A 21,204-nucleotide genomic window follows, 5' to 3' on the forward strand; every position below is an offset into this window, starting at 1 on the left:
GGAACAAAAACCTAAGGTGAGAAAAAAGTCGAGAAAGGGAAAATTGCCGAGCACGAGATTTGCATCGAACTATTCGGGCTTCGTATAATAACGATAAAAATTAAGAGTGCAATCATTGTTTCTTTTCTTTTTTCCTCCTTCTTTCTCCTCGCTCTTGCTATTTATCCTTTTCTTTTCCTTTGTTATAGTGTTTTTTCGATCTTATTGAACGAAGAAAACCCGCCTTTGGCCCTTTTCCACTAAAATGGCTGCAAAAATATCACTTTCAAAAATCTTGCTAGATTTTTATACAAGTTAAAGTTATATACAGTACTTTTCAAGGTGCGCGAATAATTTAACATAGTGCGCTACTCCCACTTATGCAATGCCATTCGGGATTTAAGCTGTTCGTTATCGACTCAGGCCCGAGGATCCCCAGCACGGCGGAACTTGTTTACGATGAAAAGTGTCTGTCGTCCTTACCCAGATGTGGTCACCTTCAACTTCGCTGGATATGGAGCGCTATAAAAACGGCTCTTACACCACAGTCAAGAAAAAAAAATTATGCATCTGGTTCTGCGCTCAGAACTTATGAGAAGCCGTAGGCCCAGTCCCCGAAAAGCCTGTCGCCTTCACCGCGATCAAAAGAGAGAAATTTTCTATAGCTAACCAAAGTCTTTCAAAGCTAAGGTTTTTATTTTTTTTTTTTCAAAGTTAAATTTTTACCAACGCGTTGTTAATTTACAAAACGTTATTACTGAAACTGGTGTTACTGTTTCGATACTCTGTTGAAACTCGGGCGCAAAGCGTTTTTAAGGAATAAAAGCATATTATTTGGATAAAATTATGGTTACACTTATATAACTTACTCGTTTTTCATGTATCCTTGCCTACATGGTACCACTGAATGGTAAATGGATGTCACTAATTCTAGCTTGTAAAAAAATGTCAACGTTTGGCCCCGTTGGACCCGTAGCTCCCAGTCGCGCTAATCCTGATTAATAGCGAAAAATGAGGGATAAACCAGAGAAGCCTGAAGAGCTTTGCAGCAGTTCTGTGGTGTTCACTGTGTTAGTTCTGTGCATTGTAAATAGGATGGAAGGTTTTACGTTTTAAGGTTTTCAAATTTAACGCGAATTTTTCTTGTCTGGAAACATGTATTAAACTGGAGCTTATAAAACTATTATGTTGAGCCTTAACTCCGAAATTCAATACCCCTAACAATCTTTAAGACGGAGAAAAGTACAAAAGTGGATAAACTCATTGTGATAATCCTGAAATAGTGTAATATCTTACCTGTCTTACAGTGGAAAGGGAGATCCTCGCTTAATTCTCTCCAGTCGGGAGTTTGCGACTCAAGGAGACGATTTAAATTTAGGCTGGATCTCGATCCTTTCTTCGGCGTTGAGAGATCTGGGCACGATAATAATTCTATTCTTTCTTTTTTAGTTATTTGTGTTCGCTGTTCACTGGGTGGCGTGTTAGTAAAACGAGGAGGATTTGGGAAGCACAAACCACAGGTCTGGTCTGGCCCAAACCCATGCTACGATAAAAATGGAGTTATGAAATTCGTAAGTTTAGTAAGAAACAAAATGAAGTATTACTTAGTAAGTTTGGGGTCAAGTGTAACCTTTTCTGCAAGGTAAAAAAATAAGTTTTAAGTTTTTGACTTTACTTCCTGGAGAGTAAGTTTTTCAGTAAATCAAGATTCATAGACAGAAAAACGTTTACCACCATCTAAGTCCTTTCTTTAATTCGCAGTAGCGGGTTAAAGTTGGCCTTTTCTTGGCGTACAGGTTAGGGTCAGGGTTATGAACTCTTGGAATAGCCTGTGTCAAAATTATGCTGTAAAAAGTTTGTAACAAACACGACTGCAAAACAGCCCGTATTTTTTTCCCAGGTCAAGAACGCGCGAGCGGTCAAACGAATAGCCTGCGAGCGGAGACGTATTTTCGGTCGTCGCTTCTCTCCACCTGAAAGGTAAGGTGAACGGAAGTGACGACCGAAAATGTGTCTGCGTTCGCAGGCTATCAAACGAAAGGTCTGGATTTAGGTCTGGAGTCAGGGTGAAAACGGATAGTAAGACTGGAGAGAGACGCGAAAAATACGTGTGTGTGTGAGACTCATGCGTTTCGCGCGATGTCACGCCGGCGCCTTCGCAATATTGATTTTGAAAAAAACAAAACAAAACAAAAAAAAAAACCCGACTGTTTCGCCGACTAAAAACGAAATCAAATGTTCCCTTTCCTATAAACTGCCGTTCTGGACTGCAGATTTCCTTTCCTTTATACCCCACTTGGGTTTCCGTGGTCGCGTTTTCTTGTTTCAGTGCTTGATGGATTTCTAAAGCCAGAGCACACATCTCGTTTCTGATCTCTCCACTATAGCCTCCACCAAAGGATCCCCCTTGGTTCACAGACGACATGTGTCATATGAGCATTTGTGCTGGTGCCTTCGTTCTAACCAAGTCTTTGTGCATGATGAAAGGAGCATCATGTTCAGAGGTAAGTCGGCCTCTTTTTGATCTCTTTGTTTTCGCCATTCTTATTGGCTCATCAGATGCAGTTAGTCTTTTGATAGGTTGAACTGTGAAACATTCGTTCTTTTCCTTACATCGCGGAACGCAGAGCGTGAATTTTCATAGCCTGTGAACAGGCTCTCTGTTTGGGGAAAGGGTAAAAAAATCGCGAGGAGAGGCTCCTCGCGATTTTTTCACCCTTTCCCCAAACAGAGAGTCTGTTCACAGGCTAGGATTTTCACACTTGACCCTTGTCCTTTGAAACTTAATAATAATGGAATTTTTGTTGATTTTTCTTAAAATCAGGGCCAGTATTTAGCAGTGGTCCCAAATCCGTCCTCTCCAGCTGACTGCTGTGTGTGTAAACCATGTGAGTAAAACAAACAAACAAACATCAAAAGCAACTATAACCAACAACGAGAGAGATTCTCTCTTGCCAAAAAGGCGTAACCACGGTACCGATAAACGATGTCCTGGGTACCAGGGCATTTTTCAGTTTGGCACGCGGCGAGATGTTTCGAGGTCGGCGGCATGCTGACATATCTTCGATGAGAGGGCACGAGCCTAGTCTACCAATTCAACACCGCTGGGGACGTTTCGCTGTGAAATGCCCCTAATGGCGGGAAGTGAGGAGAGAGGGCTGTATTCGCGGGCTAACAAGAGCCTTGAGCGGCGGTCACTATCAACACTTAACCCGAATCGGAAACCTGGCGCATGTATAGTATCTGGCACTAAGCGATGAACAAGTTCCACACTTTAATAAGTCACAAATATCAATTAGCGCCGCATCTTCTCAGCAACAATTGAGAACTTGTTGATTTTGATTTTTCTTTGCCATTTCTGATAAGCCCTGACTGATTAGAAGACAGAATAGAACTTAAAAATTACTTTTCTTACGTTTCTTTAATTTTTTTTTGCGCCACGGAGCTTATTTGCAATTTGGTATATACACACTCAGTGATCTTGGTGATTTGAGCAATCTGATTGGTTCGCTATCTCGGACTATTCAACAGGATTCACCTCCTAGCGAGTGGATAATGTGTGAGCTCGGTGTTTTTCCCATTTTTTTAGAGAACGATCTTTTAAAAGTCGACAAAATCCTAGGGCTGACTTTTTTTAAGGCAAGAAAAGACTCGGAAGGATTCAATACGACGTTTTTCAATTTACTGTAGCTGAGTTTTATGCTCAATGGATTGTTTACAACTCCCGCGTATTCGCGTAGAAGAAGTCGTTTCGTGAACTCAGCGTTTTCTAACAAGAAAATGTTGGCTCAAAAATCGAAGTTTATTTATGAAAAACAAATTTAAAAGGAAATGTTTGCAGAAATTCTACGTTTCAAGTAAATAGGAAAAAGAATGATACAGGAAGACGACGTCTTACCTCGAGCAACGGAGCCGCCATTTTTGTCAGCACTTCAACCCTTTTGGCTATAAACTTGGTGAGTCGACAGAAAACAACAAAGCTCTTCTTTTCTTCTCAGGTAAGGAAACATTTTAAACTTTTAGCGGTTCCATTTAAGCCATTACCCTATTGTTTGCGAAATGATAAACTTGTGAATTGCCATGTTTGAAAATTCTGGAAAGATCTATTTTTAAACTTACGCGTGATTAGATCTGTCAATCAAATCGTACTCTTGAATGGTTTCCTCTCTGATTTTGTTGAGATCACTTCGTGTGTATATACTAAAACAATTATTCTTTTCAATCTCGGTGAATAGTGGCTTTGGAAATATTTACCTCGCCACTTCGTGGCTCGGTAAATATTTTGCCACTATTCACCTCGATTTCAAAGAATAATTGTTAAATATACAGTACTTTCTCTCAAGATAACCTCGCCTTTCTAGCGAGGGGTTATTATCACGCGCGCTCTCGTTTCGCTCTCTCTACTACACATGTCACCAAGAGAGTTTATCACCAACGGTGTGACTTTGTGTAAAACAGACGAATGATTGCTCATCAACACAAACAGTTCGCCTATGTCTTTCTCTTACAAATTTTAAGACATATTATGCTGCACAAAACTGACTTTTTTTATTTCTTGTCTTCTCACAGATGAACCTCTTTGAAGCATGTACCTTAAACCCCGTAACCTGTGATGGACCTAGCGAGAAATAACCCAAGTTCGGTTGTTCATGTAGCAACACTGGCTTCGGTTTTTAGACCAATCGTTTTTGAAGCTCTCTTGCGGCCATCTTTACGTGTTCTGCTATTTGCCAGGCCCCGGCTGTTCAAAAGATGGATAACGCTATCCACCGGATAAATCACTATTAGGAAAACCGATTGCGCTATCCAGCGGATAGAGATTTATCCGATTGATAGCGTTATCCACCTTCTGAACAACTGGGGCCAGTTCAACATCTTCACGTCTCACCACCACTTTGCGCGAATAGGAAGATACCGACGGAAAATCCCACCCATGAAAGCCGACGAAATCCGAACCTCTCCAGCTATTTCTCAACTCAGAAACTGCTATGTAAAGATCAAGGCTGTAAGGGATCGTGACTTGAAAAGTTCATCTGACAGTGGAGGGTATCATCAATTTTGAGTAACACCGCATGATAAATTGAGAATTACGTGATTTTTTCCATAACAGGCCAACTTCCATGAAATCAAAATGGCCTTTCTTGCAAAAGCCATGGGTGGCAATGATACATACTGGATATATATACCACCCACGTTTTTAGTTCATCCCTAGAGATCTCACTTGCACCAACATTTTGTGCCATGTTACTCTTTTAAAATTTTACTTAATTTCACTGGTGATGTAGAAACTGTGTAGAAGCAATGTAGAAGAAGATATGAACTAAAACTTGAACACATCTCGATCCTTAAAATGAGAGGAGTGACCCGACCCCAACACTCTCACAGAAGTCACTGCACTTTGCCACAAGTTGGGGGTTTATCCAATACCCCATTTACACCAAAGCTCAAACATGTTTAAAAGCTGTTTAGTTACACACAATAGTTTTCTTCCAAAAAGGTGCCTAGTCGTTTTGTTGACAACAAATTTGGAACAAATGCAAGCACAAGTTAAAGTTGACTTGAATCATACGCAAAAGTCAGTGCTTTCTTTACATGTACTAATACCGAGTTTTGTTTCATTTAACCTTTCGTAGTTTAAATAAAAACATGTTTTTGCTAGTGTTAATGTGGTATTATAGCGTAAATTATACATTCAGCCACATTTCACTACCCTTTTAAATTTGAAACCTTTATTACAGTTCCCATGTCAATGCAGCATATTTGAAGACGACGCAAGAACACGGTAAACATTGATTGCACTTTACGCATTTCCGCGAGAACTCGTATGTGGAAATCCATCAAACTTTGGATGTGTGGCGCTTTAACTTAAACCCGCTTCCACTTTAAATAAAGAATACTGGTAACGAAGATCTGCAAGGCATTGGCTCAGATGGGACACAGGGTGCTCGGCCGGGCACTGAAAAATAATTTACGATAATTATCAGCCACTTAATCAATAAATCAAATTCTCCAGCAATCAAATAAATAAAAATTGCAAAAGTGAACTACGTTGAAATCTATTAAAAATGTCAAGACACTTAGACAAAGTTATTTTGATGTCAATATTTTCTGCCAAAACATTTAAGTTATGGCGGACTAATGAGTTGATTCAGTGTAATTATAGATTATTAAAATAACGCGCTATAGTTACTAAATGCTGAGGATAGTTTCAAGCAAGCGCTCTAGGGTGAAACTCTTACCAAGATACGGGGCACAATTTGGTGCACAATATCCGCGAACCGAAGAAGGATCTTTCTCAAGTCACAGCTTAACATCTTGGTGAGTATGGCTCCACTGTTCTGCTTCACAGCTTCAGAGTTTTCTGTAAGAAATATTCAATACATATTAACTCGAATAAATTCTTTGCTCAAATGATTAACAATTATTGGACGAGGTTGAGCAAAATATCGTGATTTGTCTGTGGCGAGCAGATCAATTATTTGCCGTAGGCCGAAGCGCATGAGCAGACCATTATTTGTAGGCAGTTATTTGCAGGTCACGTGGTGGGCTCTTGGCCAATGAAAAGAAAGAAACATTTGCTTCGAATGATAAGAGGCCTTACGTTCCTTAGTCTGCTACATAGCCGTTTTTAGAGGAGCGTTGCGTGACGACTCTAAAAACGGTTGTGTAGCAGACTATACGTTCCCTGAATTCAACCTATTATCTCCCGGTTGTTCTCTAATCACTCGTTCTCCCTTACCAGAGACGATATTCAGCAGAAGTGAAAGCATATCTTTTATTATTTCCGGCTCGGTGAGAAGCAATTGCACAACTGCATCAAACAGCAGTATTTTCGAAGTTGAAGAATCCCCAGAAAGACCCTCAGTGCATGACCCATGGGTCGTACAGTACTGGAAACAAACCAGGCAAAGTTGGGCAAGATTTGACATCATCTTCGCCGGCAAAAGGTGACTCCTGCTCGTAGATCCTGGTTCCGCAGCTAGTTCCAATAAGCTAAACGTGAAAACAACAAAACATTAATTTTTTAAGTCAGAGGAAAGAAAAGTCCCTTATTTTACTCAAAAGAAACGTTACACGAATTAAAAAAAAGGCAGAACTTTTGCGTAGTACTTTAAAAATAATTATTAGGATTTTACCAAAAGAAATGAAAGCGTAGTTGTGTTTTTTTTTCCTTTGGATACTATTAAGTATTAGGAGTGAACGAGCTAAAGTGCTTCTCAAAAAGGATCTTCAATGGATAGTTACAGTTCAGTTCTTTATGCACAAGGGTCTCTCAAGTTAGAACAAACTTGTGGGTATAATGTACAACCTAAAAACAAAGTGTGCACAGGAAAAAAAACCGCCCTAACTGTCTCTGCACACCCCTGTTCAGAATATTGTTCAAGTGGCAGGGTAGTGGTTAGCCTGCGTAGCAAGCGTTTCCGCGCGAGTTCGTCGAGAACGTTTTCTCCCCTCCCCCTCCCTCTTCCACCTTTTTTTTTTTCGCTTCCGCTCTAACTTTCGCGCAATAACTCGATTGGAAACGCTTTCTACGTAGGCTAGGTAGTGGTTAGCTTGCTCTAGGCGTTCACCCTTTACTCCAACCCCTCGCTGTGTTCCTGCTCACACCTTTTTGTGCCGTCAACACAATCTGAATGCTTGGAACAGGCGAGGTAATGTTTGTAAGGTGTTCTGCTGCCGAAATGAGTCAGAGTGGTACAAGATAATGTTTTAAAAACTTTAAAATCAGTTCAGTTTTTTTTTTATGTAAACAGAAGCAAACACAAGTATGTATCCTGCGAATACAGCGGTCTCCCCTTACTCAAATAGCGAGGAGAAATGGCTGTTTTCACAGGTTAACAAGTATGGAGACTGAGCTGTATTTGTGTCAGTCTCATCTACATATAGCGTCTGAGCCACTGCAGCCTGTGAATGCAGAGGTATATCTGGTCGTCATTTCGAAAAGTAACTTATCGGGTGGAGGGAAGCAACGACCGGAAAAACGTCTGCGTTTGCAGGCTAGAGCCACCGTCAATCAACAGCATATTGGCAATAAACAGTACTACATTAACTGTGTATGGTTACATTTGATGACTTCACTGCACACGAAAAGCTCATTTTTGGCTTTACAAATCCTAAGTGTGGATCAAGTTAAGACACTTACCATCTAACGATACACAGAAGGCTATGCACTGATGACAATGGAAGAACTTTAAAATCTTCCTGCAGGATAAAAAGTGCTAACTTCACATGCGTTTCACTTATAATTTTTATAAGAAAGCATATAATTCTTATTTAAATCGGCAGCGTTTGTGGAAAATCGTCGTTGAATAATTAGTAACAAGCTGGCATAATGAGCAAGGCATTTCATACATTCTAAGCCCTACGTAGAAAAAACATTCCTCTATAAAGGAAACTCACCATTAATGTCTCCATTGGTGAAGTCATGTACTGTAACAGAAGGTTGGACTGTTTACATTGTCTGTAGCATTCACAAACAGCCTAAAAAAGTAACAAATTTGAGTGAAAAACTTGACAACAGGAGTCAGTGAGAGTCGGTGAAAATTAATAATATACCTGAATGGATGCATAGAAGATAACAGCAATTTTGACCCTGTTTACATGGGTCTGGCAAATTTTTGAACGGAGGAATTTCTTACCTGTGCAACCTGTTTACACAACAGCGGTAAAATTCTGTTGAAGTACTGTTTGCATGAATCCATACAAATTTTTGTGGTTGGTGTCAACACTGGAATTACTTCTTCATCATGCATGTGACTAGGCTCCAAAAACTGAGCAAAAACTTGCATGGTTCAGGTGTGAACACGAGTCTGCATAAAACTAAGTGGAACTGAACTGGTTAAAAATTTTGACCAACTTCTGATCAGGTCAAAAAGATGCCCAGTTCTGTGGGCCCCGTTTAAACAAAAGGTGGATCCGTGCAAGTTTTTGTCCATTCAAAAATTTATCTGGACTGTGTAGATGGGGTCTTAGAAAGCAGAAGGAAGCTGATGTGAAAATAAAACTACATGTACCTGCAATATAATTTGATGTTCCTCTCCAAGTGTATGTTCATCACTCTGCAGAAGAACAGGTGGCTCTACTCCACTTTGCTCAGTCTGTAAATTAAAGGAGAAAACCTTAGGAATAATCAAACGTTCATATTTTGAACACAAAATTGAAATCTTCGGCCAGTCAACAAAATATGTGTACCCTGAAGCCCGATGCTCTTGGTAATCAGGCTCCATTGTACATTGAAGAGTAAGTCACTAGTTTTACCTGCGTTCTTTCTTCCAGGATAACAAAACTACATTCTCTGTTATTATAGATGGAAATGGAGAAAGAAAAAGGAATTAATTTTGTACATAATTTTCTATAACCAGCATTTAAATTGACATAATAAACAGAAAGCTGTGGAAGAAAAGCTGTCTGTAGAGTTCTTTTTTGGGAGTGGGGAAGGTGGGGGGGGGGGGGGGGGGGTAGGCACCATAAAGGACAAGGAAAATATAAATTAAACAGCACATTGTATAAAAAACCCACTTCAATTCAGTAAGCTTGAGGAGGGTCTTCTCCTCTATCTTGGCATCCTGATATTCTCTCAGCTGCTGTCTGGAAAAACCTATAACCAATGAAAAGTAAAATAGGCCACTTGCACTAAGAGGTCACATGACCAATACTTCCCTTAAACAATAAGTTGGAATCCTGCTGATGCCAAAAATTGACAGAGCACATAAAAATGATCTTACACCCGAAATTTGAGAGGGAAAGCATTTAAGGGAGATATTTTATGGCACTTTCATTTTTCAACAAAGTAGTATGATTTGTATTGTATTGTACTTGAAGTTTAAGTGCAAAATTTGTGTTCAGAAAGCAGTAATTCGTAATTTTCAAAATCACATTTTGGTCACATGCCCAGCTACAGACTTACTCATTTTAAGACAATGGTGCAGGTTTGAAAAACCAAATCACTTTTATTTTGTTTAGGATATGATCCACTAATCATTTTTTGAAGGCAAAATCATATAACTTTCGTTTTCATAAAAACGATGTCACATGACTTCTTTGTGCAAATGGCCTATTATTACAGGAATTTGAGAGAGAATCAACAGAATGGGGCAAAATAAGGTAAAAAAATCCTCCATGGCATAATATTGGCAGGGTATCAACCGAAGGTAACCAGAGCGAATATGATCCAAATCAACCAGGATTACAAGGGTATCAGGAAGAATTCATAGAAAATGAGTTTATCATAATGCTGTTGTTAAGAAATAATGCAAAGTTATATTTTCCCACAATATCACTCAGTTCCTTTGTTAAAGTATGGTACAATGTTATTACGCTGATTTTAGGACAATTACATGCATATCCCAATGGTTAGGCTCACATATGGGTGAAAAAAGCCAAAAACTGATGGCTACCAAAACTACATTTTAAGCCATGTTTTACTTGGCCAACCCTAATAGCTTAACAAAAATGCAAAATGTGTCAAACCATTGAAAAAGATATTTTAAATTTTTTCATAACCACACTGTCAAACCCTCGCTGTTAATACAGACACTGAATTTAGAGAAAATGCAAGGGATTTCTTTCCCCAGGGACAAAGCAAACTGTCCGTAAATAATGAGGTGTTCATATTGAGTGGGTGTCTGTAAGGCCAGGTTTGTCTGTAATAGCAGATATAAGCAGACATCCATATATCTTTTGTCACACAAAGATGGGGACAATGGACAACATTAAACTTTGCTCCTGATGTTTGGAACTCTTTGGACATTTCCAAATGTCCTCCTTATTGCAGCACTTAAGTGTGGCTTGTCTAAAGCCAAATTTTAATTCTTAGTTCCTTTTTTCTTTTACACCTTACCTATTGCTATACTTAGCAGGCCACTAAGGTATAATGGAAGGGAAAATGCCGCTGGAGAAGACAAACATCCACTGTAACAAGGAGACCTGAGGAGAAGTGTAAGAGAGTACCAATCAGATTTTGAGTCTTGTTATTACCATAAATAGATAAGATGGCCCACATGATAAATTTCTCTAGGAAATTAAGCAAAATTGAGCAAAATCAATCAACTTATTCAGGTTTTCCCTTGATTAACGAGAGTTTGTGCATTGCATCTTCTTCAATGTCAACTTAGAAGTACGAATTCAGACTTCTAAGTTTAGCTTTGAGAAAGCATTTTAGATCTCTAAATGGCCTAGACATATCAATGGATGGGCTGGCTAGTCTAGTATTTAAAAACTGAGTATCTGACATTTTTAACCCGTAGCTTCTACATGTATTAGTTACGTTTTTTAGTTCTTAACTTTTAATTACATTACATACTTATTATTACCATTAAGTATTCATTTATCTATTCATTCTTCTTTTGCTTTACAGGGGTGTCGACAAATTTTGGCTGTTTTCTTAGGCTATTCAAGACTTTACAAACCTGTAATGAAGGACCTGAAGAATGTACTTCACGACAGAGACACTGACATGACCTCCTTGGCAACAAGTCACTATCACTTTAAACAATTCTCCATCCAGTGTTGGGAGGTGAAACAACACCTCCACTGCTGATCTCTGAACAGTTTCACTCAGGCTTCCAAATGGACCATTGGTCTTGGCTGGAGAGAGAAAAAAAAAATTTGCTCAGAAATACAGTTTGTCTTGTTGTCGCTAGATTGCTTAAGGCCCAGTTCACACTTTGAACTTTTCGTGTACTGAACCTAATACCATCAATCAAGTACACGAAAAGATTGACGTTTGAATTAATAACTATAAGTCTGACATAATTATCTAATTTGGGTTGACCCATGAATTAAGTTTGAGTGGTCCACATGGGAGTTGTGGGCTCTCTCCCATGGGGCCACTGTAATCGTACAACTTCATCTCTCATGGCTTGCATACCAAAAGTTGTACAAAGATACGAGTCATGCAGTCATAAACTTGGAGGGGTGGCTTAACTGCATAAAAGAACACTTCTTTATACTTGCTGGTTTTTTGGAATGTCTGCATTTAAGCTGTTTTGCTCTAACATCATCGTCACCACCACCATCATCATCATCATCAACATCAACATTATAATCAGATCCTTCTGCCCTCATGGGGATTATAGGGGTAAGAAAATTAATCAGCCTTCCTGTCGTGATTTACTGTTTCCATAACCAGCTTTAATATGCGTTTGAGGGGTGATTGCCTTTGGCCCCATCCTACCAAAGACGAAGGGTTGTGCATGATGTACTTGGTCTGGTCTCTTACCCTAGACCAAAATAAATCAAAAGAATAATAATATGTTGGATTAACGATGTAAGATTTTTTGATAAGTTGAGTAAGAGTGGAAGGGGGAGAGGGGGAACCACAGCTTTCCCTTGAAGATAAATGTACATATAGATGTTATGGTTCAATTTATTAATCCTCAATTATCTTTGTTTCATATTAATTATTCATTATTCTCCTTTTTATTCAGTTTGGGTGTGTTAATGTCTGTAAATTAGCTTGAAATAAGGGAAAATAACATTTGAACCACAAATGAAACTGAGACACAACACAGATGTGCCTTTTTAGTTGAATAACTGTGTCACAAATGTTTTAGTTTAAATAAAGCTTAAAGTGTAACACTACTTACAGAAAAATGCAGCCAGATATTGAAAAATGTTGCTCTCCGGGATGAAACGTTTTTGCATCAGAGCTTTCTTCAGGATGCCAAGAATAAGTTCAATGAGGGAAGGACTGTTGTTTTTAAGCTGCACTAACAAACTCAGCAAACCAGCAAGCCATCTCTGAATCAATTCATGCAGCACCTTACTCCTGTTGTAAGAGAATCATCATTCAAATTTAAGCCTTAATTGGACTTTTCTCTATCTGATTCTCACCTGTAACAGGGAGGCTTCTGTACTACAAAAATGTTGGTAAACGGAGATGTTTTCCCGCATTTAGCAAAGTATATTATTCTTAACACTTTTTAAACTTTTACTTCTAGACAACATCATGACAAAGTTATTTTCATTTGTCATCTTTTATAGTTAACTTAGTTAATCCTGTGGTGTTCCTCAATAGTGACCAACAACAATTTTCTCCTAACAATATCCATACACTGTCAAGAGATAAAGTTATGAGAATTAATAACATGATCATCATAGAGAAAATTCCATGACCTTTTATCAAATTCTCTCAACTAATTCTTAAAGGAGATGTATGGAGTTCATTTTGGAGAATTTGTATGTGGATATTGGGGCTTAAAGGGTTAACCATTCAAATGAAACCCTTATTGCAGCCAATTTGTGTAGCAATGTTAACTTCTTAGGATTTTACAAAAGAGATAAATTTTCTTCTGCTGCTATTAGAAGTGAAAGCGCTCCCAAGTTTACCTTGACAAACTGAGGTTCTCAGAGAATGCAAGGTTAGCAAAAAACATCATCAGCACCTGCTTGGTCCCAGACATGATATGGCTTGATTGGTACAAGACAAAACTTGCATCAAGTAATTCCTTGATAATGCTACAGTCATGTTCTGAAAGGAAAATTAGCCGGGAAAATACACCTAAACATTAAACGTCTGCAGAGTTTTATTCCTTATAAAATGGCCTCTTTTGACCTCTCAGTTAGGCCTGTTTCAAACATCGTGCTATTGCCGTGCTAAGCTGGCTCGACTGTAGCTCGACTGCAGCACAACATTAGCACGACCTGGTTTCAGACGTCAAATTCAATTCACACAATGACAGTTGAATGGAATGGCTGTTGCCAAAAACAAAATACAAAAATAAAGAAACGGTTTAGCAAACTTTTAATATATTCTAATGTATTTATAATTCATGAATTGAGTTCAGCACAGCGGTAGCACAATGTTTGAAACCAAGTGGAGCTACTGCCGTGTAGCACGGCAAGGCTTGCCGTGCTACATGGCAGTAGCACGACTTGGTTTCAAACGTCGTGCTACTGCCGTGCTAAAGTCGAATTTAATTCCATCAATTGAGTTTGGCACGGCAGTAGCATGACGTTTGAAACGGGCCTTACTTTCTAATAATGTCTGCAAGTACCATAAATATTGTAAGGATGATTAATTAATTTACAAATGCGAGGAGACACACTGCTGTCTAATGTGATTGATCTTTTACCTTTCATTTTCCAAACAGAGTTGATTATTTTAGAAATGTGATGTACAACTGCAGCTCTAACTTTTGAGTTTGTGAAAAAAATCTGTGATGTCACCATTTATAAGTGAAAACTTTGCCACAATACTTTTAAGTCGAGCTCTCTGCTTGAAAGTGTTGGTTGATTTTGGGTACGTGAGAAACCAGAACAGTTCAAGTAGCAAGTGTTTCATGAACTACGATAGCCTAACACTTAAGGCAAGCGGCTGGAGATAATCTCTGGCAACTATATTATAAGAATGAAACCTGCCTGCTTTAATAGAAAAAAACAACAACAACAACAACAACAAAACAAACGTTTTTCAACTCCCTGCCTTCCCTGTAGTCATCTACCAAGCAACTATGGTGACAGCCCAGAGGTTTGTAGGTATGTTATGTATCTTTGCTTGAATACGAAACAGTTTGTAATTCTGTCTAAAATTTAAGCACAATGCAAGAAGTGAGACTACAAACGTCAGATGGAATACTTAAAAGCAGGGTAACCTGGAAGCGAGGGTGGTGTTGCATTGATATGCAACTGATTCCTGCTTAATATTTTTCTCCTTTTACTTAAATTTTTTCTGGAGGATCCTGGTATTGATTCAGTGTGTTTCTTCCAATCCCCACTGTATGCTTGAATTACCTTTTTGATCACTAGAGCAGCGATGGGTAATAATCTTCTCTGCAAATTTGACAAGACTCTCAACATGCTCTGTCTGAAGCAACTGTGCCTTGTCACCTCCTAGGGCCTTCAACTGCAAGGATTCAATAACAAACTCCTCCAACTTCTTGACTGACAGTTGGAGTTTCTTCTGTGAAGTGACACCATTGCTCAAAAACTGCAGCATAATCTCACAAATGGTAAGGTTCAAGGTCAAAACTGATGCACTGTGGTTTTCACCTTCAACTTGCTGAGGTGACTTTCCAAGTTTTCTCTTTCCTTTCTTGAATGACGGCGTCGGATTTGCTGTAAATGGAAAGTAGGTCATGAAGTGATGATTGAGATCTTTCAAATATTTATCATACCAGCAAATGACAACTGAGTTGCACTCAGAAATGCTGCAAATCTTCCTTTGATTGTTCTGTGATGCTTTCAAGACAACTTTGAGAATTTCCACTATGGCCAGCATCACATCAATGGCTGATGAAGACACGCTGTCTTGTAGGCCAGTTGTCATTTCAGCAGGATTGCACTCGATCCAACACTCCAATAACAAGGGTACAATTATCTCCATAAAGTCCTTTGCTTGTTCTTCATCAGTCAAGATATTGGATTTACCGTCAATCCCTGTTGGTGATTGACTTAATGTTGAACTGTCATCCAGATGAAATGGTAGACATTTGGGCTCATCAACAGAATGTTGTAATATTTGAACTTGTGTTGGCTGGGTTCTACTGAAATAAAAAATAGGTTTTCTAGTAGACAAGCCATTTTTCTTGGAACAAAAGGTGCTACTTTCTTGACAAGGATTTGATGATAATTCCAGAGCTTTTAAGAATGCAAGTAACTGCTGCAACACTTTCAAGCGTGATCTAAGAGAAGAAAGCTTCCCTTTTGGATTAACTGAGAGTCCTTTTCCACCTGCAAGTTGTAATCCTTTCGACTTCTTCCCCCCAGGAGAACTTTGATGTGAAATCATACCAACGAAGTTGTGAATTAACTGCACTGAACTTGTCACCATGAAATTTGGAAAGTATCGGAGGCATAGTTCCAGAAAACCAAGTGAATCATGCTGGATGTCATCATAAATATGGGTCATAGCACAGCTCAAATGAGCTACGATAAGTGAGGAAAATGGGGCCATTCTTTCTTGTGGTACCATTGGGAATATAAAGCAGAGCAACAAAAGAAGTGACTGTCTTACAGATGGTTCACTGTCTGTCATTCTCTCTGCAACCCGTTTAATAATAATTCCCAGATTATCTTCAAGGAGATACTCATGACACTGAAAGAGATCTTTCAGACCAACAAGTGCTTCCTGTCTTGTTGCTGCACTGTAATGACCAACTTGTGCAAGCAAGTCCTATGAAAAAAATACAATTTTTGTTCTTCAGCAGCATGTCATAGCTTATGTGGCATGTCCACAGTCTATCATTGGACAATGTTTGACAAAACCTGGCCCACAATGGTGTCCAAAAACTCTTATAAGAGTCTTTGGTCTTTATTAGTGTCAAAGTCAAGAATGAAGATTACCATTTTGCAGGCCTTGGTTGTTCAAAGGCTGGATAGCGCTATCCACCGGATAAATCTCTATCCAGTGGATAGTACAAGTGGTTTCCCCAATACTTACCTGCTGGATAGTGATTTATCCAGTGGATAGCACTATCCGACGTTTGAACAACCAGGGCCAGATGATTAAAATCTGCCTTGAGCAGACTTGTGCTTTACAAATGAAATAACATTATTGCAGTGAACAGATGGCAGTAATCGGTCTACTTGAAAATTCAATATCTATATCTATTCTATATCTACCATTCTGCATTATACATCTGCTACATCTAAAAATGGATGTGGAAAATTGCACAGTTTAGCCTGACATATGGTCAGGGTTATGGGAGCTGGGCAGCAAAACTATACAAGGAATTCCAAGGCAGGGTGTTCATTAGGTCGTGCAGTCTCCATTAACTACACAGAATTCTCCAGCAAATGTTTGGCAGATTATGGCTCATTTTTATTCAGACGTGGAGCCTCTTTCAAAGTATTCTCTTGTAATGTTACACCTTTCTCCTGCTACTAGAATTAATTCCTAATGAAAACTCTACCAAGGAGTACACTCCCCTACCCCTCAACTGTGAACACTAGGTGATGGCAACTCAAAAATTTTGTTGTTAGCAGAGGCTAAAAATGAGTTTTAAACTCCAATGAGTGTTTATAGTCTTTGGGCTAAACTTCAGAATACCCGGCCACTGAAATATCATTCATCAAATCCTGCTACCGCAGTCCCGCAGTCGACATACTTTACCTAATATCTGTATATAAACATCACGAAATATGCCGCTTGCATCGTGCGCGTTGGTGTTGACCTTGTTGATCCTTGCTACCGCAGTCCCGCAGTCGACATAATTTACATACATGTATGATCGCAAAATACACGTTAATTGAACTTGATGAGTGAAATAAAAGCAAAATAAACGTGACATGAACTTGATGAGTGAAGTAAAACTTTTGTACTTATGTATTACACGTTCTTAAAGTGTGTTGCGCGAAAGACAATTTCAGTAAATGTGTCTATTCCCGTTCTTGTCCACCAAGCTGTCGAGTACGTAAATTACATTCCATACTCGTTCTATAAATAGTTAGGCCGACCGAGGAGCCTCCGAGTCCTCGAACCACTAAACTGTATACCTTGCTTATTCATTTGCTCGCGCTACACATGAATAATCCCTACCTTCGTTCTTTTATGCATGAGCTAAAACTAGCGCGCTACACGTGAACATAACTCGTTCTTTCATCCATGAGCCGAAACAAACACGCTTCGTTCTTTCATCCATGAGCCGAAACAAACACGCTACACTTGCTCCTCTCTTTTACTCAGTCGCAAATAACAGAGTGCACAAATCGTATGAACAACAAATATATTCAATTTCCTTTGCCTTAGTTACATCATAAAATCTATTTCAAAACATTATTTTTAATAACAGCAACTCCGGGTATATATAATGTTCACGACGCTCATAGTGTCTGATACATCCAAGATGCGTGAGTCAAACGCACCTGAGCGAGACACGAATATTCCTTGCACACTTATTGGAATATTTTGTAACATGCTTTGAAAAGTTAACGCTTTGTTGTACTGGTGGCATACACTTTCTTTACATCATTCAAAAATACACTAAACAAGTCTTCATCGCGGTGCATGTACCTCCAAATAAATTCCGCCAAATATGTTGAGAAAAGATGCTTTCGAATGCCAAACTTAGGTAGTTTACACTTTGCATGCCTCCAATGACCTTCAATTTTATTGGTATGGTGACCGTCTTTGTTCACAAATTCTACTGAGTGATTAACTGTTCGGTGTTCATAACCATGTGTCTCAAGTTTCGAGTACGCTTTCCAGCAATCAGAAACAATAATAGTTCCAGGTTCAATCCATTTTTGGATGATGGGCAGTAGTGTTTGTTCGTCCCGTTTTTCCACTGCCACCAGGAAACATTTCCTGCTGTCTTCCTCGATTCCCCCAAAGACCCACTGGCCTTCGACATGATGACCTCGGTGGTATTTCCTCTTGCTAAATTTACTTTCGTCGATCTGTCCAGAGGTCTTCGACATCATAAACAAGCTTCAACAAGCTTCTTAAGTCCGATGAAGACAACGCTACCGGAGATGTCCTTCTCGGGCGAGCGCTGCTCATATCACTTCTCTACAGAGGAAACCAGAGTGATCCCTCCAAATACGCCCTTCTGTCTCCTTGGTTCCACGCAACTGGTCAACGCTGCCAAATTGATCGCACGCATGGATCAAGGACACGGCCTAGTGGACAGAATCCTTCTTGCCACCCCCCTTGCCTTTCGTCCGACCCTTACTGAAATGGACGCAGCCACCGATCAGTTATCCACCGAGGTAGTCAGTGACTTCTCTGAACTGTTCGAGAACATAAATGGAATTGACGAAAGCGTTGAATTCGTCTTCGACGATGAAGGGAAGGAGCTACTCAGAGAGAAAATGGACGAGTTCGTGGCTGAGGTCAATGAAGCCATCAGAGATGGGAAAGTGCCACCCAAATCAAAGACACCAGAACTTATCCCGAGAATAGCGTGCGCCCTACATGTCTTCAATCACGCCATGGAAGAATTATTGGCTGGTGTACCCTCGTCACCCTTTCTTAGTAACGATACAACCTGACACAACGATATCAAAAACAACCCTGGAAAATGCAGCATCTTTCGTGAATCACCTCGAGACACAGAAGGAAATACTCTGCCAGGTAAGCTATCGTAAACACCAAAACTTTCATTTTTCTTTAATTACCTTTATGGCGCGCACATTCTAATTCTTATTAATAGAAACTCGGCTTGTTCTATTCGCCCATAGAAAACGATCGCGCGCGCGCAAAGCTCTTTGAATGGTGGTTTATTCAAATCTTAGAGAGCTTTTCACTTGAGTGTAGACATTAATTAATGCATTTGCCGTGGTTTTGTATTACGCCGCTTAGCGAACGGTTTTCAACGCGTGCTTCTTCAATATCTCAGCCAATTCGAAGTAAAACAAAACTAATCATTACTTGCTCGCGACATTTTGTGATTGGCCAGTGTGATACGTTTGGTGTTAGTTTTTCTACACTCGGTTGAAAACTGTTCTAATACGTTACCTCAGTTATTCACGAAGTAAAACAAAGCACTATTACCAGAAATGCAGTAATGTTTTCCCGTCTATTGTTACGGATAACTGATCAATACACCGCGACAATTACCTGTCTCACGGTTACTTGCATTGTTTTAAATGAGTTTCTTCTCCTTTTTCAGTTTCTTAAAGAAGTCACAAACGCAGTTTGTGATAAAACCATCGATCAGCCTACCACACAAATGGTCAGGGACAACGTCTTAATCACCCAAGGCCCTGTGGTCTCCTATCGGTCGTTCAAACATGGCAAAAGATCAGCACGTGCAATTGCCGAAAGTGAATTTAACACCGCGACAGAATCATTAATGCAAGATGGCTTTGGAAGAATTGTGGAATTTAGAATTCCTCGAGCAAGAAGCGCCTGCAAGGTATTTGTGAAAAGCAAGCCAAACCCTTGGCCGAACTGTACGAATGTCAGTGTAAGCGAATTTGACAATGCCTTGGCCAAGCCTCTACATAATGATATCACAGTTCCAATGAGACAATATCTTCAAGCCAATAATTACATCACGAATTAGCAATATTTAAATCAAATCCATTTCTGTACGACAAGCGACATTAAGTTAAGACAAACAAACATGTTCATAGCAGTCAATTTAGATTTCCTTTTTAAGAGTAATTTTTCATCCATAAATTATAATTCAAAAACCATTTTGTTGAATGGAAACGTTTTAGCTTTTTACATTCGTATTGAATACCTGCTTTTCAACAGTACCATTTAAGTAGCAATCATTTTTTTACATTCTACATATAGTTTATATTCTACTATGTTTGTATTTCATTGCATTTTTAAACCAATTAAATTAAATTAAAATATGACCTTTGTTGCAATGCTTGTTTACATTACTTTATCTTAAAGCGGGACTTTTTGCGCGGCAGCATTAGATAATCATCGAGTGCGGGACTTTAGACCGCCGTATCACTTCATTCTAGCGCCTAGCTCATTGCTTATTCACCCGGAGTGCGGGACTGCGGACCCCCAGCGCTTAGCTCATTGCTTAGTCACCGAGCGCGGGACTGCGGACCGCGGTAGCACTTCAGTTTAACACTGAGTTTAATACTTATTCATCGACTGCGGGAGTGCGGACCGCGGTAGCACTTCAGTTTAACACTGAGTTTAATACATATTGATCGACTGCGGGAGTGTGGACCGCGGTAGCACTTCAGTTTAACACTGAGTTTAATACATATTGACTTGCTAGCCGACTACGGACCGCGGACTACGGGAGCAGTAGATTTAAAAAGGGCGTGAGTGGCCGGGTATTCTGAAGTTGCTCCAGTCTTTGTGAAGGGAATTAGGGGACCTTAACAAGGTAAGAAGAGAAATCTTTGTTTCATAGTGCTATGCGGCACAACATAAGATAATTGAACACCCAGTAGGTCTCAGTTTCTTCAACTTTTTCTGACTTGCCGATACAACTAAGCTCTATTATACCTTAAGGGTTTGATTTCTTTGATTTGTAGGCTCCAAGTCTTGCTGAAGTTGAGTTGGAATGAATATCGATCTCGACTTGAACGAAGTGTCTGTTGCATTCTGTGCAGGTTGCAGTTTCTTTCCAACTTTCAGCTTCACTTTTTGAAAGTCCTGCTCTTTGAGTTTTCTTTTCCTCTTGTTTTTTGCCATGTCTGAGAACAGAGCCCTGTCTACAGATAAAGATAAATTTTACCAGACATAAGGGATGGTGAAAGATCGTGGAAATTATTGACTCACATGTTAGTGCGCCAGCGAATTACGAGACAGCGGATGATTTCATGACGCAAGCGCACAACAAGACCGTCAAATTTGATGGTCTG

The 21,204-nt window shown here is 39.5% G+C and overlaps 2 protein-coding genes and 1 pseudogene across 2 annotated transcripts; 2 read left to right on the forward strand and 1 right to left on the reverse strand.

Annotated features, from left to right (window-relative positions):
- Positions 1-990: 990 nt before the first annotated feature.
- LOC140932406 (uncharacterized) lies at positions 991-5,583 on the forward strand. The gene is made up of 5 exons (XM_073382017.1): positions 991-1,065; positions 1,287-1,550; positions 2,367-2,483; positions 2,804-2,867; positions 4,549-5,583. Exons 1-5 carry the CDS (start codon positions 991-993, stop codon positions 4,560-4,562), a joined length of 534 nt encoding a protein of 177 aa, XP_073238118.1. The 3' UTR covers positions 4,563-5,583.
- A 111-nt stretch (positions 5,584-5,694) lies between these two features.
- On the reverse strand, positions 5,695-21,080 carry LOC140931289 (testis-expressed protein 10-like). The gene is made up of 14 exons (XM_073381070.1): positions 20,846-21,080; positions 14,713-16,093; positions 13,309-13,450; positions 12,567-12,748; positions 11,388-11,565; positions 10,820-10,905; positions 9,499-9,577; positions 9,238-9,274; positions 8,994-9,077; positions 8,380-8,460; positions 8,123-8,181; positions 6,719-6,972; positions 6,219-6,340; positions 5,695-5,935 (listed from the first exon to the last, which is right to left on the reverse strand). The coding sequence occupies exons 1-14, from the start codon at positions 21,032-21,034 to the stop codon at positions 5,840-5,842; spliced, it is 2,970 nt and encodes a 989-aa protein (XP_073237171.1). The 5' UTR covers positions 21,035-21,080; the 3' UTR covers positions 5,695-5,839.
- LOC140930013 (uncharacterized) lies at positions 17,968-20,235 on the forward strand (annotated as a pseudogene).
- Positions 21,081-21,204: the final 124 nt, after the last annotated feature.

Source organism: Porites lutea, chromosome 3, assembly GCF_958299795.1.
Source record: "Porites lutea chromosome 3, jaPorLute2.1, whole genome shotgun sequence".
Taxonomy (NCBI): domain Eukaryota; kingdom Metazoa; phylum Cnidaria; class Anthozoa; order Scleractinia; family Poritidae; genus Porites; species Porites lutea.

What these genes read in the sequence shown, in the direction of transcription:
- LOC140931289 (XM_073381070.1), bottom strand. Translation starts at nt 21,034, where the DNA reads ATGGCAAAAAACAAGAGGAAAAGAAAACTCAAAGAGCAGGACTTTCAA. An exon ending in CTGCTCTAGTGATCAAAAAG is followed by an intron (nt 13,451 to 14,712) that starts GTAATTCAAGCA and finishes TTTTCCTTTCAG; the next exon opens with AACATGACTGTAGCATTATC. An exon ending in CCTGCTAAGTATAGCAATAG is followed by an intron (nt 9,578 to 10,819) that starts GTAAGGTGTAAA and finishes CATTGGTTATAG; the next exon opens with GTTTTTCCAGACAGCAGCTG.
- LOC140932406 (XM_073382017.1), top strand. Translation starts at nt 991, where the DNA reads ATGAGGGATAAACCAGAGAAGCCTGAAGAGCTTTGCAGCAGTTCTGTG. An exon ending in CTGTGTTAGTTCTGTGCATT is followed by an intron (nt 1,066 to 1,286) that starts GTAAATAGGATG and finishes CCTGTCTTACAG; the next exon opens with TGGAAAGGGAGATCCTCGCT. An exon ending in AAAATGGAGTTATGAAATTC is followed by an intron (nt 1,551 to 2,366) that starts GTAAGTTTAGTA and finishes TCTCCACTATAG; the next exon opens with CCTCCACCAAAGGATCCCCC.